Genomic DNA, 20618 nt, shown 5'->3' with positions numbered 1-20618 from the left:
GTGCTATTTTGGAGATTTGCCCTATATAAAACTGTGTATACTAGCACTGTATATATTTACACAATTTTATTCTGTGTGCGGTAGTTCGCGAAAATAATAAAACAATTTGTTTGGTACTCTTTAAGATCCTACATCTAGGGTCTAGGCTGTCAATGGCATAAGGGTCCAAAAGTTGTGAAACAAATTGGCAAAAATTATTCGTATATAACACATAGAAAGCATTAAAAGATTATTAGAAGTATACAGGTGTAAAACAAGTTTTCTTTAAGAAGCGATGCTAGTTGATGTCAAAAAAAAAAGAGAAGCGTAGTGGAGCGACTAACGAGCGGCAACAAAGATTCATACAAACAGATAGATAATGAGCCTATTATTATATTATAACATGAATATATGTGGTTACGATTAATATTGAAATCTCAAAATTGGATATCTGTATTTCACAAAATGCTACATGTATCTTTCGTTGTCTCATGAATCATGATCTCAAGTCCTTTATTCTTTATTTTTACTGTTATATTATCACTTTCTATGGGAGGAAAAAAAAAACTCTCGTCTTAAGGAAAAATACAGGCGAAGCTGATTCCCCATGCACATGGCTCTCTGCAGATCTATAAGAAAAGAAATAAACTTTATCTTTTGTAAGTTATTACTCTCATTATTGTGTTTGTAATAAATTAGGGAATGATGATGATATGGTAGTTAGTGAAACCTGTCAAAAAAATTAATCGGACTTAATGACATGAATACTTATTGGTCATTAACTGGAATTGTTAGAATTGAATTTATCATGAATTAATTTTGTTATTCCAATCCAGACATGACATATAATTGATTTTTTTTTACGAGTTTACTAATCTATAAGAATAGACTTATAGACACACCATTACTATTCCAAATCATTTTCAAAAACAAAATGACAAAATATTCAAATATTAATTATGTCGGCAAATCCGGACACAACAAGGAATTCTGGAAATGATGTATACGATAAATACCAAGTTTCCTCTCCTATAAGGCTATAGCAATAAGAAGGGATCATACTCATAAAAATCTAATCATTTGATGATTTGATCACACAGTGTTCATGTTCACAAAATATAGAATAGAAAAACAGTCGGAGGAAGGGAAGAGAATTCCAACTTTCCCCTTCCACTTCTCGTGCATGAGGAAATTTGGATCTACCGATAAATTCCCAAACACAATCCATATTTCTCTTTGAACCGTCGCTCCTAAAAATAGATGTCTAACTTTAACATTAAAAAATCTTCATGAAAAGGTCTTTACATGCAGAGCGGACGTACAACAAGGTAAATATAATGTGGAGATTATCTTACAGTACTCTCGAATGAGGCATTTCCTCATCTTCGACTTCTAGCCGGCAAATATCTACCTTCTGCTAACTAATATTTTCATCCGAAAACTATATCTTTCCCGATTAACATAGAAACTATCCATATGAGATGACTTGACAAAATCGTAGTAACATACGTAACATACTGATACTTCATCAAGAAAAAAACAGAACTACGATGTGGAAGTATTGAACAGATTTGGAGACAGTTATCATTGGCATTTATAAAAACACCCAGAAACTTCCTTTGTGGAATGACCAAGTGCTCATGAATAATCTGTTGGAACTCAATTTTTATGCTGCGTCGATATTTTTCACGCAACTTTTCGCTAATTTCTTTTTACGATGAGTTAAAGAGTTTCGCATCAGTTCTTGAATAGGGGGGAGTTAGGGCCGACTCGTTTAAACGCAGCGGCTGCGGATGGTTACGGTTTCAAGCGTTATTAAGCGTTCTGTATGACTAGTACAACGTTTGAAAATTGTTGCGTTTGCGAGATATTTGTGACTGGTTAATTATAAGATATTGCACCGGTTTAATAATAAATTACCTATATTAACATATTATAACATTATAAAAATATAAAAAAATACTATTGTAATAAAATATAATAATTATAAATATATAATATTAGTTGAAAGTTATAATTTTAATAAAATTTGTTTTGAAAATTTATATTAAATTTTTTTAAATTAGTTGAAAGTTATAATTTTAATATAAAAAAAATTGAAAATTTATATTAAAAAAGTTTAAAAAACATTTTATTTCGTTTTATATATTTGTGTATATATATGTTTAAAAATTCTAATAAATAGTTAGTTTAAAGTTTTTATAAAACAAATTATGATATTGTTTGTGAATTTTAATTAATATATAAAATATGTATATATTTTTATTTATAATATTTCTATTTTAAAATTTTAAAATATTTTTGAAAATAATTTTATATTTATTTTTCCACCCGCAACTGCAAACGCTAGCTGGAACCAGCTTTTGATTTTAAGAGGTTCGGAGCGGTTTGGAGCGATTTGTAGCGGTTTGTATGATTGTTTCGAAACGCGCTCAACCGTTACCAGTCGTAAAAACTGCGTTTGCAGATCGTTTCGGGAAAACCGGTCAGCTCCTTAGAGAGTTTCTGAACAGTCCAATAACTCAATTTTTATGTTACGCGTCGCAAAGTGAAGAGATTGTTGTTGCGCTCGTGGGCCACAGTTTCTCATGTCTTGGCCAACACCAAATCCTGCACACAAAGAAAGAGTCGGTTAAAGTTTATACTAAGCCTAATGCAAAAAGGAAAGCTTTGTCATATATTGTCCTTTAGAAGGCAGGAAAAATCTGGGATTAACTCTAAATAGAACCTTAATACTGTCATTGGTCATTATCGGGAGACAAAAGGGGAGCTAGAGATCAACAAAAAAGAAAAGAGTTTTGACTTAGTCCTAATGGCGTGTGATTTCTATTTGGTATTGTGAACAGCTTTTGGGTTGCTTATTAATAAAATGATTAGTTTTGGTTACGTTCTCATTCTAAAATCATTTCATGCTGTACACAACCATCTGAAACCTAATTCTGTAAGAAAAAAAGCTTCATATCTAAATCCAAATCTCTAAAGTTCCATTTCACGTCTTATCATCTTTTGCAAAGTGTTTTGTTCATAAAACAAACCTTCCAAGTATAAAATTATTTTGTTATTTCATATTTCATATCTTAAAAAAGAAACAAAATAATAAGAATTTGTCAAATTATATTATATTTTTAAAATAAAAATAAAAATAAATAAAAAATATAATAGTTGCCCAAAAAAGAATTTTTTTAATATTTTTAACGCCATCAGCAAAACACTAAACTTTAAATTTTAAATCTTAAACTCTAAATTTTTGGGTAAATCCTAAACCCTTGGATAAATCTTAAACCCTAAATCATAAACACTAAACACTAAATCTTAAATATTTATCCAAGAGTTTAGAGTTTAGCATTAAGAGTTTCATGTTTAGAATTTAGGGTTTAGTGTTTTGCTGAGTACGTTAAAAATATTAAAAAAATCATTTTTCGGCAACTACTATTTTTTATTTTTTTTATTTTTTTATTTTAGAAACATAATATAACTTGGTAAATTTTTATTATTTTATTTCTTTTTAAAAAAATATTAAATATGAAATAACGAAATTCACCCTACCCCGAGAAAAAGTCAGACATGCAATATTGAAACTCTTTGTAAATAAGTTAAGTGGAAGAAGAAAACACTTGTTGACAAAGAAACTGAGAGGAACGAGAACAATAAACAACTAAAGGAAAAATAATGCTCAAAAATAATAATGAACGTTTTATTGAAGGGGAACAAGCATGTGGCTATAGATTTTGTTAATCTGTCAAAGATGAACATGCACATCAAAAAAAATTGTTTGCTTACAAAAAATCATATTGATATGAGTCCTAAACTAATAGAATATTCAAAAATACATGAGTTAGCAGACATAAATTCTGGTAGACTGAGAAAAAAGTTACATACAAACTCTCAAATATTTCAAAGTGGATAAAGATTTTATGATCTACTTGATTTTCAAAATAATATATTCCTTTAAAAATCTTGATTTTTATGGCATTTAAAACTTCATTTCCGGAATGGGGATGTTACAAACCATTTTTTCCCATTATAACATAAATAAACTAAACTATACATAATATTAAAACCAAATGCAACAGTCAGATTAGTGGAAGAGGGGAAACTAGAACTATTGGTATTTGGTAATAGAGTTGTTAATAGCAAAATCAATCAATTAGACAGTATAGCTTGGTAAAAGAACTGTAAACTTCAGTTACAAAAAAAAGAACTGTAAACTTGAATATGTGAGTTTTTTTAGTGAGGGGGTTCTAAGCTAAGGATCCAAAACTCATTTGCCGAGAGCAGGAGCTTGGTTGATTAATCTCCTCTCCATCGCGTACTTAAACTCAAAACCTCCAAAACCAAATTCATTGTATTACCAGTACCGGTAGTTTTTTCTTCCTATAAATTATATGTAGATGACTATTTAAGATTGTGTGAACACGAAAAGGAAATGATAGATGGTCAAGGGGAGCCTAGGGGGATGAGAGATTTTTCTCCAAGGAGAAGATGGTTATCTTGGCGTAACTTTTATACTCTTGAGTTTAATCCGATTTCTGGGATCATGCTTTGAGTACTTTGTTATCTTTTCATGGTATAAAACAGTCGACAAAAAGGGACATGTGCTTACCATTTACAGCATTAACTATTTTGGTATAGTAACTTCTGTAGAAGAAAACTATTAATTAGTCAGGACTGAGGAATGTATGGACGTAGATTTCGACCCAAAAAAAATGTATGGACGTAGAAGCGAACAAACGGCGGATGTCAATTATACGCACAATGTTGAAGGAGATTCGAAATATGTGATTAGACATGAGATAAATAAATAAAAGTAGTTTGGGTGATAAGAAAAGATAAGGAGGAGAAGAACAGACGAAACAAATAAAAAGAAGCAAAGGGTCTGAGGAGAGGCTACAAAGGCACAGCAAAGGTCAAGATAAGTAGTTTTAAAGAATCAAAAAGTGTTCTGAAACTTCAAAATTCTAAAATAAAATTTAAAGGCAGAATTTTTCAGATGTCCTCCCCGTGCACTGAGGAGCTACTTCACTTTTCTTTCCTTTTCCATTCTTTCTGTAGGAGAAAAAACAAAGAGAAAAACATAAGTTTTTTTTTTTGAAAAGAAGAAAAACAGAAGCTTCAACAAAAAAAAAAACACTGACATAAAGAACCTTTTGTTGGGAAGCTGCCACCATCCGTATAATCTACTCCCTCTGTTCCCTGAAAATAAGATTTTCTAGAATATACACGTTTATTAAAAATTTAATAAATGTTTATGATTTAATTTATTTTTTATTTTATTATACACTTTCCAATAACTTTCCACCAATGAAATTTAATCAATTCAAATATTCTCAATTAATGTTTCTCAAAAGTATAAAAAAATACCTTAACAATATAGAAAATGTATCTTTGTGAAACAAAAAAAAAATCTAAAAAATCTTACTTTCTGGAATGAAAGGAGTATTTATTATTTTAACAGTAATTTATTATGTTACTATTTTATTCTTGAATCACCGACAATACTATTACTAAATACACAAAAAGGATCCATTTCTTTTCGTTTAGAACGTTCATTGTGAAGACTTAAATTGTAAAGTTTATCTTTTAGCTATTGGACCATATTTTCAAATTGTAAATTAGTTTAAATTTGTTCAAAAATAAAAAATTAGTTTCAATGATTTAAATCAAAAGTACCCGCTAGAAAGCAGCCACCCAAACGATCAATAAAGATTTAAAATTTTAGAGGGTTATTTATTTATTTTTATATTAAAATTTTTACTTAGTATTTATATGTTAGTATAATTTATAATTCTTTGATAATAGTAATATTTATAAAACATTTTAGCATTAGTTATGAAACTTTTATCAATAAATATATTGATTAAGTGTGCATTATTGTTAAATAATAATAATATTTTAAATGTAATTTTTATTAACAAATTATTTTAGTAGAATTGTGATTAAGTAAAGTATTGATGATAACATTGACAAATATTTCTATACAATTAAATTCATAAAATTATATTTACCAATCATTAACAGAATTAAATTAGTTTTAGTGTTATTTATCTGATAAATATATACGTATACATATGATATTAGATAAAAACATAAAAATATGTTATTAAATTTTGCTTAAAATATTAGACCGGCACTGTGTATATCTAGAGTAAAAAAACATTATGCCAACATGAGTTTGATTGATCCAATTAGCAACTTGTATTAAAACTAAAATTATCATTACTTCTTGAAAGCAAAAGTATTACAGTGTTTTAAAAATGTGCTTAAAATACAGGAATTTATCATTTAAAATAAATGTAGTGCTTGTCTACGCTACGAAGAACTGTATCTCCATCATTTTTGCTATCCATAGCGAATGTAAATAATTGACTGGAAAAAGATATCATCTGAACATATCAAATCATGATGCATGGAGATGCAGCGGCAACGAATAACCTGCCCACTTCCACCTCCAGAAAAGAGATTCAAAGCATAGAACTTAATCCTTTCAAACTTCTTAGCAAACGTAGTTGACATGTTAAAGAAGGCATCTACCCCACATCTCCTATAATCCAAAACCTTCGACTCTCTATTTTTAGAAATTTCACATGAAACTACATATATACGAAAGCCAGTTCAAAAAAAAAAAAAAACTACATATATACACCACATGATCAACTAATAAAGCTGATAAATTATTTGTATACCGAGGATATAATAATATGTCTACTAGATAAGAGCATAGGTGACTGCGAAGAAAACAGTGGAACTAGTTGTCGTGGTCCTACACATGGATATGCTTTCTGTGTAGGGATGGTCTTCACTGCAAATTTGGACTCTTATCTCAGACGTGCGAACTGCTCCTAATCAGTATTCTCGCCATCTCCCATCAACGGTCCCGAATAGTTTACAAAACTTATACGTCATATTTATTGAATAAGAATTCGGTCTTAGGTAAATAGCACAAAATGATGATGGGTTATTTAAAAACGTGTATTAGAAATTATCGACTGATTACCAAAAAAGCATTGAAATCGGCAAAAGTGACGAAATCTTCTTTTCTTTTTTTTTGTTGCTAAGAATGTTAATTTCATTTAAGATATAAGGTTTTTCTACTGAGAGATAGAACCTAAACAAGAGATACCTTGGCAAAAAAGAATGGAAAAAAACAGGGTATCAATCAGCTAAGCGTAAAATAACTCCAAGAACAGACTCATGGAGAGACTAGGAAAATAGAAAGTGGGTCATAACTTCATATGAGCCAAAGTGTCATAAGGGAGCTGAATTTTCTTCGCTTCCTTGCCGCATAGATAGAGTCAATGATGTGTCTATTAATTTCATTGAAAGCCACCAATGGAGGGAGCGGAGTCTGGTTGTGAAGCATATTATTCCTCTGCTGCCAGATGGTGTAAGTAAGGGCTTGAACCACCATCATACGCAGGATATATGGGGTCAAGGATGTGGACGATGAAGCCCACTGCATCAGGTGCGACCAGTTTGAGAATGGTGGCACCAGGTCTCTGATCGGATATATGGGGTCAAGGATGTGGACGATGAAGCCCACTGCATCAGGTGCGACCAGTTTGAGAATGGTGGCACCAGGTCTCTGATCCTATGATTAATTTCAGTCAATAAGACCCCAGCATAAGGGCAAGAGAGCATCAAGTGGTCCCTAGTTTCCTGTTATGTCGAGCGATGCAGCAGTCTGTTTGGATCTGTTGAAATCTCTTACAGACATGTTTAACGTTATAAATTAGAAACCATTATCTCTTTGTTGCTTTAGTGTTAAATTTGAACGTCATCTTCCAAACTACTTCCCTTCATATATATATATGAGGGAGTCGATGTGTCTGCAAAGTATGTATAGAATAAAGAATTAAAGATATATCTGTCAAATCGACTTTTGAAATTTACCAAAAACGCATAAACTTGTACTAATATGTTGATTCACTGCAAACTAAACATAAGCTTGCTGATAGAATTTTGAAGCTGAAAAAATGCAGACTTACTTCAAATTTTTTGGATGTTAACAGATTAAACATAAGTTTACCAAATTGTTTATAAAGACTATCAAATAGAATTTAAAGTCTGCTAAAGTAATATTAGATAAGAAAATTTTGAAATTCTAATCTCTCAAAAAAATATTGAAATTCTTAAAAAAAGTATAGGTAGATTATTGTAGTTATTTATAATATTTTGAGTTATTATAGTAAATATCTTTAAAATTTAGAAGTTGAAAACTTTAGATTCTTTTATTTGTAATCTTTTAAGTTCGAGATCAACTTTTGATCCTAATACTTTTAATGAATCAATAAATAGTAAAAATAATTTTCTTTAAATATAAGCTTGTCACTGGCTCAAATCTCATAATGCTAAAGCAGCAGTCTCATCTAATTGATTCAGTTGGCCGCACCCCCACTTGACTGCCAACTTTCACCTTTGACAGAGTTGATTTTTTTTTTGGGTCAAAGACAGAGTTAATTAATAACTGGAGTTATGGACTCCGAGTCTGAAACCAATTGAACCATCACACACATACATGATGAATCATTATAAAATCACAAGAAACTAAATAAAAGAAGAATATTATCCGAATTTAAGAACTCTACTCTGACTTAAGTGTGAGACGTCCCACCATTGTCCCCTCCACTGCCGCTCACAGCAACCTTAGCTTTTCCTATACGCAATCCGTTTTTTAGCCGGGGTTCTTAACTGATAATTTGTATTTTTTTTCACGCTTTTCGGCTAAGAGACGGTTCTTATATCTCTTATTTAAAAGACGGTTTTTAGCTTTTCTTAGTTAAAATTTAAGAAAAAATAAGAACCGTCTCTTAACCGAAGTTAAAAACCCCAGTTAAGAGAGTAGGGTTAATCATGTTCTTCCACTATACAATCCACTCGCTCTTCTCTTCTTTTGTGCTCCAAAACCAAACATAATAACACTCACAAACTCTCACATCCCTCTCACATCTCTCTCATCTCACTCTATTCTCCTCTTTCTTTTTAAATCCCCAAATTACCCTGGAAATCGGTGGAGACAAAGCTGATCATAGCTCTCAATTCTTTCTTCAAATTCCAAGCCTCTGTCTCCTCATCATCTTAAGAGGTATACGTATTCTTCTTTTCTTCAAATATTTAGCCTCTATGTACTTGGATTAACTTATGTCTCAAAATTGTGCGTCGAAGGTTGTAATTTTGACGATTAATATACAAGCATGGTTTCGATATATAACTGCAAAAAAGTTTTGGTCAGTCCAATTTTCTCTCTTTTTTTTGAAAATGGCTTTAATATTCTCATTTAGTTTCAACCTGCTCTTTCTTTTCGTTCTGCTCAACAACATTGGATACCCTAAATTTTAACTACACCTTATACGGTTAAACCTATTTTTTTTTCACTTCCAATTTGGATGCTACAGCTAATAAGATACCTTAAAGTTATAAGAAATTAAATTGTTTATTGTATAGTTGTTTCGCCCCACAAATCTCACTTGATACTGATATAACCCTTTTTCAAGAAAAAGAAAAAAGAAGATCATAATGAACGATGTTAAAAAGGAACTTAATTACGGAGATAATTTGATTTCCAAAAAAAAAACTTATGGAGATAATTATATAAAGTATGAATCTGCTTGATAAGTAATTTGATTTCGCTGTCGGTGATATCTCGTAGTATCCGTTTGTCTGTTTTTTTTTTGTTGCTTTGTGTTTCTTTTTGTTTGTCGGTTTTTTGTCGGTTTTTTGTCGCTTTGCGTGTCTGTTTTATTTTTCGATTTTACTGTCGGGGAAAGCACATGAAGTAGAAACTAGAAAATGTATGGAAATACTCGTAATCTAATGGCTTGTTAGTGTTATTGCTAAATAAAACTAAAAGAATTTGTTTAGAGTTGACTGGTTGATGGATGTGTCAGTACTAAATTTGTCACTTCTGATGTTGTCTAGTCATTGACTCATTAGGACCATTTGTAGTCACACAAATGTTCCTCCCACTTGTTTTTTCTTGTAATTCAGGATCTATAAATAACTCAATTAAGTTCAGTCCACGAATAAACTATTTTTCTGAATTTTCAAATGAAACCTAAAACATGTTTTATATTTTATATGGCCACAGAACTATAATGTCACAGGGTTGCTTGGAATATGAATTTCAGGAAAGTCCACTTGTTATTTCTTAAATTATAATTTTTATTACAGTATATTTAAAGACATTCTCGACTTTGTTTGGACATACCCAATCGTGATCATCAAAGTTCTTAAAGTTATTATTACTTTCTACGTATTTCTCAATTATTACTGATCTAGACATTTTCACTTTCTCTAAATATTTAAAAATTGTTACAGAAAAAGATAAAACAACCTTTAGTTGCTGCCCAAACTATGAGATCCATCTTAGACCTTGAGGCTGAAGCTTCATCGGAACATAATCATCCAGAAGATACCACCAGTAGCCAAGCTGCCTCGAACTTATATCCGGTAGCAGAAAACTGCAGACCCATCTCTCTGAATCTTAGCCTTCGTTTCGACGACAACAACAATTTGGATCTTGAATCATCTTCTTTGACGCTGCCAATTTCGAGCACGAGCGAAAGTAACAACCCAGAGCAACAACAGCAACAACAACAACAACCGTCTGCATCGAAGAGAGTCTTTTCTTGCAACTACTGTCAAAGGAAGTTTTACAGCTCTCAGGCTCTTGGCGGTCACCAGAACGCTCACAAACGTGAAAGAACGCTCGCAAAACGTGCTATGCGTATGGGTCTGGCTGGGGTTTTCCCTAGAGGATCCAGTGGCCCCTACGCCACAGCTGCTCTCTCTTGCCTCCCGCTGCATGGTAACATGACATCAGTCAGGACTTTGGGAATACAGGCGCATGGCTCGTCCCACGACCTAAGGCCAGCACCAGAAACGATTATTAGAAACATTGCCAGGTTTAACCAGGGGTATTTTAGTAATTGTGTACCTTTCTACGTGGAGGACGACGGTACCGAGCTCCTCTGGCTGGGGAGTTTCAGACAAGCGGCGGGTGCTGCGGTTGCGGCTGAAGCTTGTAATGATAATTTAGGTGAAAGTAAAATGGATTTCTTGGAGGTAAAAAAAGCAGTGGATATGGAGAGTTGTCTTCCAGATCTAACCTTGAAGCTTTGAGCTATCTTTTTTTTTTAATTCTTAATTTGCTTGCACGAGCTACATATAACTCTATTATGTACAGTGAGAATTTCACAAACCATTATGATCAAATAATATTCTCTCGTTAACTTGTTTAGGTGTATACTTTAGAAATTTCTAATTGCGTCAATGTCTTTAAGATACCTTTTGGCGGCTGTATATACAAGAGGTTGAAAAACGTCAGACGATATATACAAATAGAAATTCGACATACAGAGATAGATTTGGAATTCAACTGGATTATAAAAAAGTTAAAGTCGTTGGCTGTGGGTTGACCCATGAAGAACGAGGAGAACAACTTTAGCCATAAGCTGATGAGTGTAACTGGATTTTATGAAGGCTCGCTAAATCGTTGGACAAGAAGTCAAGAACTGTGGATGCCTTGAAGAAACTAAAAGAAGAGATTCGTTAGGCTTGCACGGAGGGGAGCAAATGTGAGGACGTGCCAAGGGGATCAATGGAAGATGAATTTTCTTACAAAGGAGAGAGAATTGAGGGCTGAGCTAAGTGAAAGAAAGCAGCCACGCAAAGTGAATAAACCTGCCATGTATTATGTATACCACTCCATGCATAGCTAAGCGATATTATGCCACCTATTCTATTTGGTGGATTTTGTCATTTTGAGCTTTTTCTCCTTTAACTTGGTGTGTACTAATCAGAAGATTAATCCACCAAAAAGTACTAGCCATCCTACAAGGAAAAACGTAAAACTCATTAAGTAGACAATAAACTTCATAGAAGGGTTAGATAGCAAACATCATAAAATAGAATAAAGGAGATATTTAACTTCCATGAAACCATATTTCGAGCTTAACTCTCTCTAAGCGACCTTAGACGAAACTTTTTCTAATGTTCAGTTTTTTTTTTTTGTTGTTGTTGTGAATACTGTAAATGTAAAGTTTGAGATGTGTTAATATTTTTGTTGACGTCAAAATTAAGATATGTTTATTGATTTATATTGGTGAAAAATGCTAGTACTATATAGCTTATATAGTATTACTTTGTATTTATAATAATAGAGAGAATAATTATATATAACTCGATCTGGATCTATTGCGGAAGATCCGACACAAACAATCATGTGCCGGCATGACGCCCACTGTAGTACTAGGGACTTGGAAAATATATAAATGGAGTCATTTGATGATAGTAAAATCTACAACCAAATCCGTAGAAACATGCGCCGAAAGTAATGTGCTCGACTTATTAAAGTTATGTACCATAACAGTAAATTTGTCAATTATACTAATATAAATATCATAATCTAATTACGAAAGAACTACAGATAAACCACTTCACAACCAATATCAACAGATTTCTTCACAGCATCAACCACCAACTGCGTCTTCTTACTGATCTCTGGCCACCTTGGATCGGCCTCTGAATCACCCCGCTTGATTCCTTGGACAAGCCTCACAAACTCTCTCAGCATCGTTGCCTCCTGCGACTCCTCAGTTCCGCTGCAGTCCACCGTGACTCTCTCCGGCATCATGTTCCAACCAATGTGCATTTCCGCGAACTTAGCGCCACTTGTGTACTCGAACCATGCTGTGTCCTCCTTGTAAGGGATCACATAGTCATTCATATGAGTTGACCCTTTTGATCCTGACCATCCATTTCACACAACTGATGTTGATACAAATACTACATTTTTGTTTCTCTGGACTTAAATATACCTAGACTATTAATATTTCTGTTTCAACCTAGGAGATAAAGAAAAATCATAAGAACCTGAGATAGCTAAATCAGTCGAGAGCTGAGAGAGAAAAGAGCAGTGGACGATTGCCGTTGCGGTTTCAGTTGAATCGAACTGAAGGGAGGCAGAGCAGGACAAGATGGTCCCAACAGAGTTTGTGGCGACGGAGGAAGGAAGAGCCTTGACAGATACTGGCATCTGGTAAGACATAGCCCATAGAGCTGCTCCTATAGGGTACCAACCAAGCTCTCCGATGGCTCCAGCTAATCCCATCGCTTCTTTGGTCAGTCTCTCCAGTAATTGCTCCGGTACCAGAGTCGTCATCGTGCTGTACATCTGCAAAACATATATGATGATTATATATAACGCATGTTATAGCTCAAAGAAAGTTCAACACTTTGTGGACAATGTTTACTAGGTAGGCCTGACACGGATCCGGATATCCGGGAAATTCAGGATACTCGGATCCGTTGGATCCGTGAATTTAATATCCGGATCCGGATTCGTGGTTTCTGGATATCCGTATTTCGGATATCCGTCCCGATATTCTATTATCCCGCGGATATCCGGATTCTGATCCGTAAAAATAATTAAAAATAATTTTTTTTTCTAAAAATACTAATTTTTTTAATATAATACATAAATTAAATATTTATAAATATATTTATATATGTCTATAATATTATAACATTATAAGATTAATTCATGTATAAATATTAATATATCAAATATAAATATTAATAAAATTTAAAAATTTAATGTGTTTTAAAAATACGACGGATCCAAGATTTTACTATCCGAATTCGGATTCGGGCATCCCAGATATCCTATTTTCGGAATGGATCCGGAGCGGATCTCAGATCGAATCCGGATCTCAGATAATAAGTCTCAGGCCTATTACTAGGTAGGTCCTAGCCGAAATGACTTGTTTGTTTTTGAAACACTTTTTTTTTAACATGAACCAAAATGATTCTTAAAATCCGATTTATACGACTTAAATAGGTTAACCTGTTCTAATTCAGATAACATCATTTAAATCAATCTTAATTAGTCTAAATCTATTAAATTAAAGAATAATTTTAATACAAATCTACACTTTCTCAAAAAAAAAAAATTTTGTATATCTAGTTTTGATAATTCATCAAAAGAAATTTATAATTCAATCCAAAAATTAAAATATTTTTTATAAATATAATGCATATATATAATAAATCAATAATTTATTAACTCTTATGTTCCAAATAATCTATCTAATCTCTATTCTTCTACAGACCACATAATTTTCGCCTAATGATTTCTTGGATATTGATATGTAATGTCAGGCAGCCAAACCATATTACTAAACTACATATATTCAAAGCATAACTAGTACTGCTTTGCTCAAACCTATACAATAATGAAATAATATCGGACAATTCTCTCAAATAGTTATTTTTTTAAGTTTTTGTCACAAAAATAGCATTCAAGAAAGAAAATAACCAAAATAACTCATTTTGATTTTGAAAATTTTAATTTTAATTTTTAATTTTTTAAAATTTAAAACTTTGTCCCTAAAAACCCACCCTTAGCTTTAAACTCACCCTTGTTTAAAATTGCAAACTTTGTCCCTAAAAACTATACATTTTTACCTTAATAAAATTTATTTATTTTGATCATTTTCTTCATTGATGGCTATTTTTGTAAAGATAAATAAAAAAAGGGAAAATTGCCAAAACAGAATAAAAAAACAGAATGGTTGTCCCTATGGTATAAATTCAACTTTGTCCATTTTATCTCTCTTTTACCCTTTTATTTCTGAAACTTAATAAAATAAATAGTTTTATGAATCAAAAAAATTATTAAAAATATAAACTATTAATGGAACACCAATATACAGAAGGACATATTTTTTATTTTTTCAAAAACTTAATAAATAAAATTTCCAATTTACGTTCTACTAAAAGTAGAAATCGTCTTCTACGGAAATTGGGTTAGTAGAATGCAAAATCCAGAATAAACACGTACATCTACTTGTTTTGGAACGTAAAATCTACTTTTGATTCAATATCTAAATATGGGGAATGCGAATTCTACTAATTGTAAAGATATCTACGTTTCTGAAAAATGCAGTTTCTACTCTAAACAAGTATTCTAACATTTCTCGAACGTGAAATCTGAAAACTACACAAACGTCTAAAGAAGGTAGAAATTACATTCCTTATTATTTTCATGGTTCTACGCATTGTAGAAGGTGTCTTCTACTAATAAAATCACCTGTTTTTGGCGAAAATAAAGGAAAGTCAGTTAACAAAATATTCTAAAAATATTCTAACTTCCTAAAATGGTTCTGCTCGATTTTCTTTGTCAATTTTTTTTAAAAAAAATGATTTTGCCTTTCTTCTTCATGAATCTATGATTTTTTCATAGTTTCTCTTTTGATTTTCAGAAACTTTTGTTCTAGATTAGATGCATATCTATACAACATGTGGTCTTTGGGAATTAGGTGCAACTACGGGATGGATTTTTGAGGCTGATGGCAAAGGGGGTAGGCTATTGTTAGTGGAATCAAATTGTACTTTAGATGAATTAAAAAGGATGATTTTGGAGGATTTTGGTATGGAAGAAGAAATCATAGCCGATTTGGAGTTAAGTTATCTACCTGCTGAGTTGATCAATACTTCAGGATGTCCACCTGTGATCATTGCAAACGATCGTCAGCTTCATAATTTTGTTCGATTTGTTCAAAAGAGTGCTTCTACTCGATTGTGTGTAACATGTAAAGCCAAGGCTGAGAATCCGAATAAAGAAGCCTTTGATCTTAACAAACCGCCAGCTGATCCATGTACTCATGAAGAGAAAGGAAACTCGTTTGACAATGGGGACGAATCAGCTCCTGTGTATGCTGAGAGGCAGGGGAATAAGAAGAATGAAAAGCGGAAAGGAGTCGCAGTTGATGAGGATGGGGACTATGATGCTGATACCATGATCTCTGAAAAAGAGAACATACATAAAATGTCAAAGTTTTCTCTGCTCCATGTTGTTAAGGTCGGACAATTTTTTGAGAACAAAACTTTGTTGAAGGCGACTTTCGAGATGTGTGCAATGAAGCATAACTTTGACTACCAGGTTATCAAAACGGATAGACAACTTTGGTATGTTAGATGTGCAGATAATGCATGCAATTGGGGTGTTCGAGCAGAGTGTCTGAAGGATTCATCATATTTCATGATCAAGAAGTATGTCGGTAAACATACATGCGCACCTTCAAGCAAAACCAAAGCGGGTAAGACTGCTTCAGCAAAAACAATAGGCAGTCTGATTATGCATAAGTATGTAGGCGTCAAGGAAGGGCCGAAATGTAATGATATCATACAGATTATGCGTAGTGATCATGGATGCGAGATATCAAAATCTTTAGCATGGGATGCGCGTGAATATGCGATCAGTGCAGTTAGAGGTATTCCAGAGAGAAGTTATGGGAAAATACCAAAATACTTGCACATGCTGAGAGAGGCTAATCCAGGTACACACACATCCTATGAGATTGACGGAAATGAGAACTTTCGTTACCTATTTATTGCATTTGGGCAATCGATAAGAGGATTTAACAGAGTCATGAGGCGGGTTATTGTGATCGATGGGACCTTTTTGAAGAATAAATACAAAGGAGTTTTACTGGTTGCTACGGCTTTAGACGGAAATTCAAATTTGTATCCTATTGCGTTTGGAATAGTCGACTCAGAGAATGAGCGTTCTTGGGAATGGTTTATGAGACAACTTAAGGTTGTCATTGCAGATGATCATGATTTGGCTTTTATTTCAGACAGACATGGGTCTATCGCTAAGGCAATTGAAAACGTGTATCCATCAGCCAGACACGGGATTTGTATTCATCATTTGTTGAATAATGTGGTCACATATTTCCATGGGAAAGGACTTGCTGGGTTGGTTTCAAAGGCGTCCAAGGCTTATCGAGTTTCTGAGTTTGAGAAGACATTTGCTACTGTGTGTAATATCAGTCCGGCAATTGGAGATTATCTTAGGGAAGCTGATGTGCAAAAATGGGCTAGATGTCAATTCCCTGGATACAGATACGACATAAGGACAACCAATCCTGCTGAATCTATCAACTCTGCTTTGCGTTCACCGAGAGAGTATCCAGTCATCCCTTTGTTAGACAGTATCAGGGAAATGTTAACACAATGGTTTTATGAGCGTAAGAAACTGATTTCAAAGCATAAACATCCTCTGACTAAAGATGTAGAGAAAAAAATAGAGAGGAGAATCGGGAAAGGCGCCACATTTGTAGTTTACCCTGTCAGTGCTGGTCGATTGCTTGTTAGAGGTGATAAATTCGACTGCTTAGTTGATTTGGATAGAAGGACTTGTTCATGTGGAAAGTACACCCTTATGAAGATCCCTTGTAGGCACGCAATTAAAGCTGGTTTTCATGTTGGAAGAGAGCCACACACATTGACTGATTTGATGTATACTACAGGAGCTTGGAGAGAAGCTTATGAAGAAAGCATAAATCCTATTGATGTTCCTGAGGATGCTTGGTCTATACCAGAAGATGTTAAGAAAGTCATTGTTTTACCACCACAGACAAGAAGATCAGTTGGAAGAAAAAGAAAACGCAGATATGAAACTGCGGAAGACAAAATTCGGTCATCGCAAATATCACGAAGAAAGCAGCCTCGGAAGTGTAGTAGATGTGGTATTAGTGGGCACAACAGAGCAACTTGTCAAGTACCAATATAGTCAGTCACAAATGGTAAGGGGTGAGGTTATATAGGCGGTAAATTTATGTGTTTTTATAGCTTGGTTTATGTGTTTGATGTATGGTTCTTTGTGTCACAGGTTGCTCTGTTCAAGTTTGCAAGTGGCGGTAGATGGCGAGCTAGGCGAGCTTATTTCAAAGTGCATTCTCATCATTTGGATAAATTTCACAGGTTGCTTTGTACGGTTTTTTTCTTCTAAACACTATAGGTTCTCTTTTCAATTGGATAAATTTCGTTTGGATTTTTTCTCATTTTCATTGTTAAGCATTGGCATCATTCTTCTAAGTTTCATTGTTATACATTGCCATCATCATTCTTTCTCAGTTTCATTGTACTCGATTTGAGAAAACCCCTCGAAAATGAACCAAAACAAAGCCATAGTAAGAACCATAAAATGTGACATAGTCATTGTAAGAACAAAAGAGATTGAAGCAAAATACTAAGAACCAGTAGACTGGTTTCATTCATTCTTGACTTTACCAAAACACAGTAGAATGATTCCTAAACAACCTAATTCAAGGGAATTTTTTTGCTTCCTTACTTCTTCTTCAACTGTCTCTTTCATACTCGTTTTCAGATCTTCAATTGCTTCTGTTATTCTCCCTTGCTCTGCATCTAGCTTTTGAAACTCATCAACCAAAGCTTCATCAACCCACTTAAATAAATGGGTTTCATTTTTTCGCTACATAGAAGAAAAATAAAGTCAGGACAGCGTGTTCATCTCTCTTAATCAAAAATCGATTCAGACAAAAGATATCAAAGCCATGACCAACGCCTTTAACAAAACAGAGTTTCGATATGAACAGATAACTATTATGTATTTGAATCCTTAAACAAATCGAAACCATGAACCTGTGACCCAATTTCGCATCTATAGAACCGTCGGTAAGGATTCTCATCTGTTCTCGAATAGAAAATCACAACCCCCTTCCCACACCAGCACCTAGATGGCACCCCGTACGAATATCGCCTTGGAGTATTCATGTTTTAGGAAAATTGATTCAGAGAGAAAAATGTTCTCGACAGAGAAGAGAATTCTGAAAAAATGGGGAAAACTCGGGTTTTTGGTTTAAATATGTCGGGTATTAGGTTATTTGTGGATCTAATTCGGGTCGGGTTTTATTGCTGATTTGGATCAAAAGTCGAGTTTACAAGAAACCAAGTTTAGTGTATTGGATTTGATTCGTTTATATACTCTTATCGGTTGATTTCTTCTACAACGGCTATTAGAATGCATGATTAATGTTGTTTTGGTTTCTCGTTAGGGTATGTTTAGGGTTTCGTTATGTAGGGCATGTTTAGGATCTCGTTATGTAGGGCATGTTTAGGGTCTCGTTATGTGTTTTTAGACTCTCGATTGAATGACTGGTTTCTGTTTAGGGTATGTTTAGGGTATCGTTATGTTTTCGAATGTTGTCTCATTTAGGGTATTGTTTAGGGTCTCGTTACGGTTGATTGTTGTCGCCGACATGACTTTTTTGGGTCTCATTAAACACATTGTCAAAAACTTAGAATAATAAACCCAAAAGCAATTCATTAGAGGGATTAAGCATTCATGTTCCTAATAAAACACACATTAGATTAAGCATTTTTATCCTAAAAGTTAGAATAAAAGCCGAACTAGTTACATTTAAAAATCGATTCTCACAGAATCTCTTCTACGGTTGAAGTGAGACACTCTGGAGGTTCATAATTTGACATCCTCTCAACCAATTCCGGGTCGTTTGCCGCTTCCCATAGATCCCACAAAATTCTGTGGCGAGCTTCTTTGATGTTACCATCATTCACCATCGACAACTTCAATCCAAGCGAGTGGCACTCGATGAACTTTATTGTATAGACACCACAATCACATGCACTTTTATTCAGCTTACCCATGGGGACATAGTGAACCGTATATGCAGCGAACGTAAAGTCCTTCTGGTAACTCGGTGGCTGAACTGCCTTGACAATACGAGGAACAAGATTTGCGAACCCATCCAATTCCTTGTACCTTTTTCTGCCCGAGCAATCAAACACATCAATGCTCCTCGTCACGAAACTGATACACAATGCGATCCAATGATTCCCGCTAACATGAACAGGGACATACAGTCGATCCACATCTACATTCCATATCTCTTGTGTCTGTCCATGTGGTGGAAGGACCCCTTTGCAAAAAGACTATCATGGAGAATTTTTCAATAATATTCACTAATCTACCTTATACGAAAGCCTTTTTCAGTATTAAACAAGTAACATATGCTAAAAGCCTATTTGAGTTCTTCTAATTATATGGGTCAATTAAACAAGTAACATATTCTACGGAATAGTTTGCAATATTTAACTAAAAACAAAGCTTACGTGGCGAATGTCTCCAAGCAATCCAGAATCAAACATCGTTTCTCTAATATTGACCGTCCGTTTATGATGCAACCAGATCGTACCGTCCATGAACTGTACGCCGTTAGATTCACACGCCTCCACGATCTTATCAATCTCCGCCGCGTTCTGCGCCGGCGGTTTCTCAACCAGAAGATGCTTTTTCTTCTCCGCCGCCGTCACCGCCCATTTCGCTCGCTGAGTCACCAGCATAGTCAAGTAAACGGCGTCGACGCGTGGGTCGTTGAGTAGCTCTTCGTAGCTTCCGTACACCGAAACAGTCTCTGGGGATAAATTGTTTGCGGCGGCGAAGGTGTTCGCCGTTTCGATTGACGGATCGCTGATGGCGATGATAACGGCGTTAGAGGATTGGGTTACCGTTCTGACGAATTTTGACGCGAATCGGATGCATCCGAGAAGGCCAATACGCAACGTATTGTCACCCATTGTTTTTCGTTTAATGTTGCAGAAGTGTAGTGTTTCAGAACTGAGCTGATGTTCTAATGAAAAGTGATGAGATTTTAAGGCATTTCTACGTGGCAAATTATGAGCCCATGGTAACAATTTTTAATTATCTTCGATATTTTTCTCAAACATTTTCGAGGTCTTTATGCTTGGTTTCTATCAGTAAATAAACCTCATTCTCATCAATCAAGAAAATGTACAGAGAGGTGAGTTTATAT

The 20618-nt window shown here is 34.0% G+C and overlaps 3 protein-coding genes across 5 annotated transcripts; 2 read left to right on the top strand and 1 right to left on the bottom strand.

The window, feature by feature from the left end:
- Positions 1 to 8852: 8852 nt before the first annotated feature.
- On the top strand, positions 8853 to 11209 carry LOC106299830 (zinc finger protein 4). Of its 2 annotated transcripts, XM_013735835.1 has the most exons (3): positions 8853 to 9061; positions 9142 to 9203; positions 10294 to 11209. In XM_013735835.1, exons 2-3 carry the CDS (start codon positions 9171 to 9173, stop codon positions 11095 to 11097), a joined length of 837 nt encoding a protein of 278 aa, XP_013591289.1. In that variant the 5' UTR covers positions 8853 to 9061; positions 9142 to 9170; the 3' UTR covers positions 11098 to 11209. The 2 variants fall into 2 exon arrangements, with proteins under 2 accessions (XP_013591289.1, XP_013591290.1); XM_013735836.1 differs by lacking the exon at positions 9142 to 9203.
- Positions 11210 to 12275: 1066 nt separating this feature from the next.
- LOC106299829 (uncharacterized oxidoreductase At4g09670) lies at positions 12276 to 20486 on the bottom strand. Of its 2 annotated transcripts, none has more exons than XM_013735834.1 (3): positions 19918 to 20486; positions 12850 to 13150; positions 12276 to 12723 (listed from the first exon to the last, which is right to left on the bottom strand). In XM_013735834.1, exons 1-3 carry the CDS (start codon positions 20380 to 20382, stop codon positions 12398 to 12400), a joined length of 1092 nt encoding a protein of 363 aa, XP_013591288.1. In that variant the 5' UTR covers positions 20383 to 20486; the 3' UTR covers positions 12276 to 12397. The 2 variants fall into 2 exon arrangements, with proteins under 2 accessions (XP_013591288.1, XP_013591287.1); XM_013735833.1 differs by having other exon boundaries at positions 12850 to 13153; positions 19918 to 20430.
- Positions 15193 to 17873, top strand: LOC106299828. The gene is made up of 2 exons (XM_013735832.1): positions 15193 to 17567; positions 17654 to 17873. The coding sequence occupies exon 1, from the start codon at positions 15260 to 15262 to the stop codon at positions 17552 to 17554; it is 2295 nt and encodes a 764-aa protein (XP_013591286.1). The 5' UTR covers positions 15193 to 15259; the 3' UTR covers positions 17555 to 17567; positions 17654 to 17873.
- Positions 20487 to 20618: the final 132 nt, after the last annotated feature.

The sequence above is a fragment of the Brassica oleracea genome, chromosome C6 (assembly GCF_000695525.1).
Source record: "Brassica oleracea var. oleracea cultivar TO1000 chromosome C6, BOL, whole genome shotgun sequence".
In the NCBI taxonomy this organism is placed as follows: domain Eukaryota; kingdom Viridiplantae; phylum Streptophyta; class Magnoliopsida; order Brassicales; family Brassicaceae; genus Brassica; species Brassica oleracea.
Note: the sequence above shows the minus strand (reverse complement) of the source record. Positions and strands in the feature narration are given on the sequence as shown.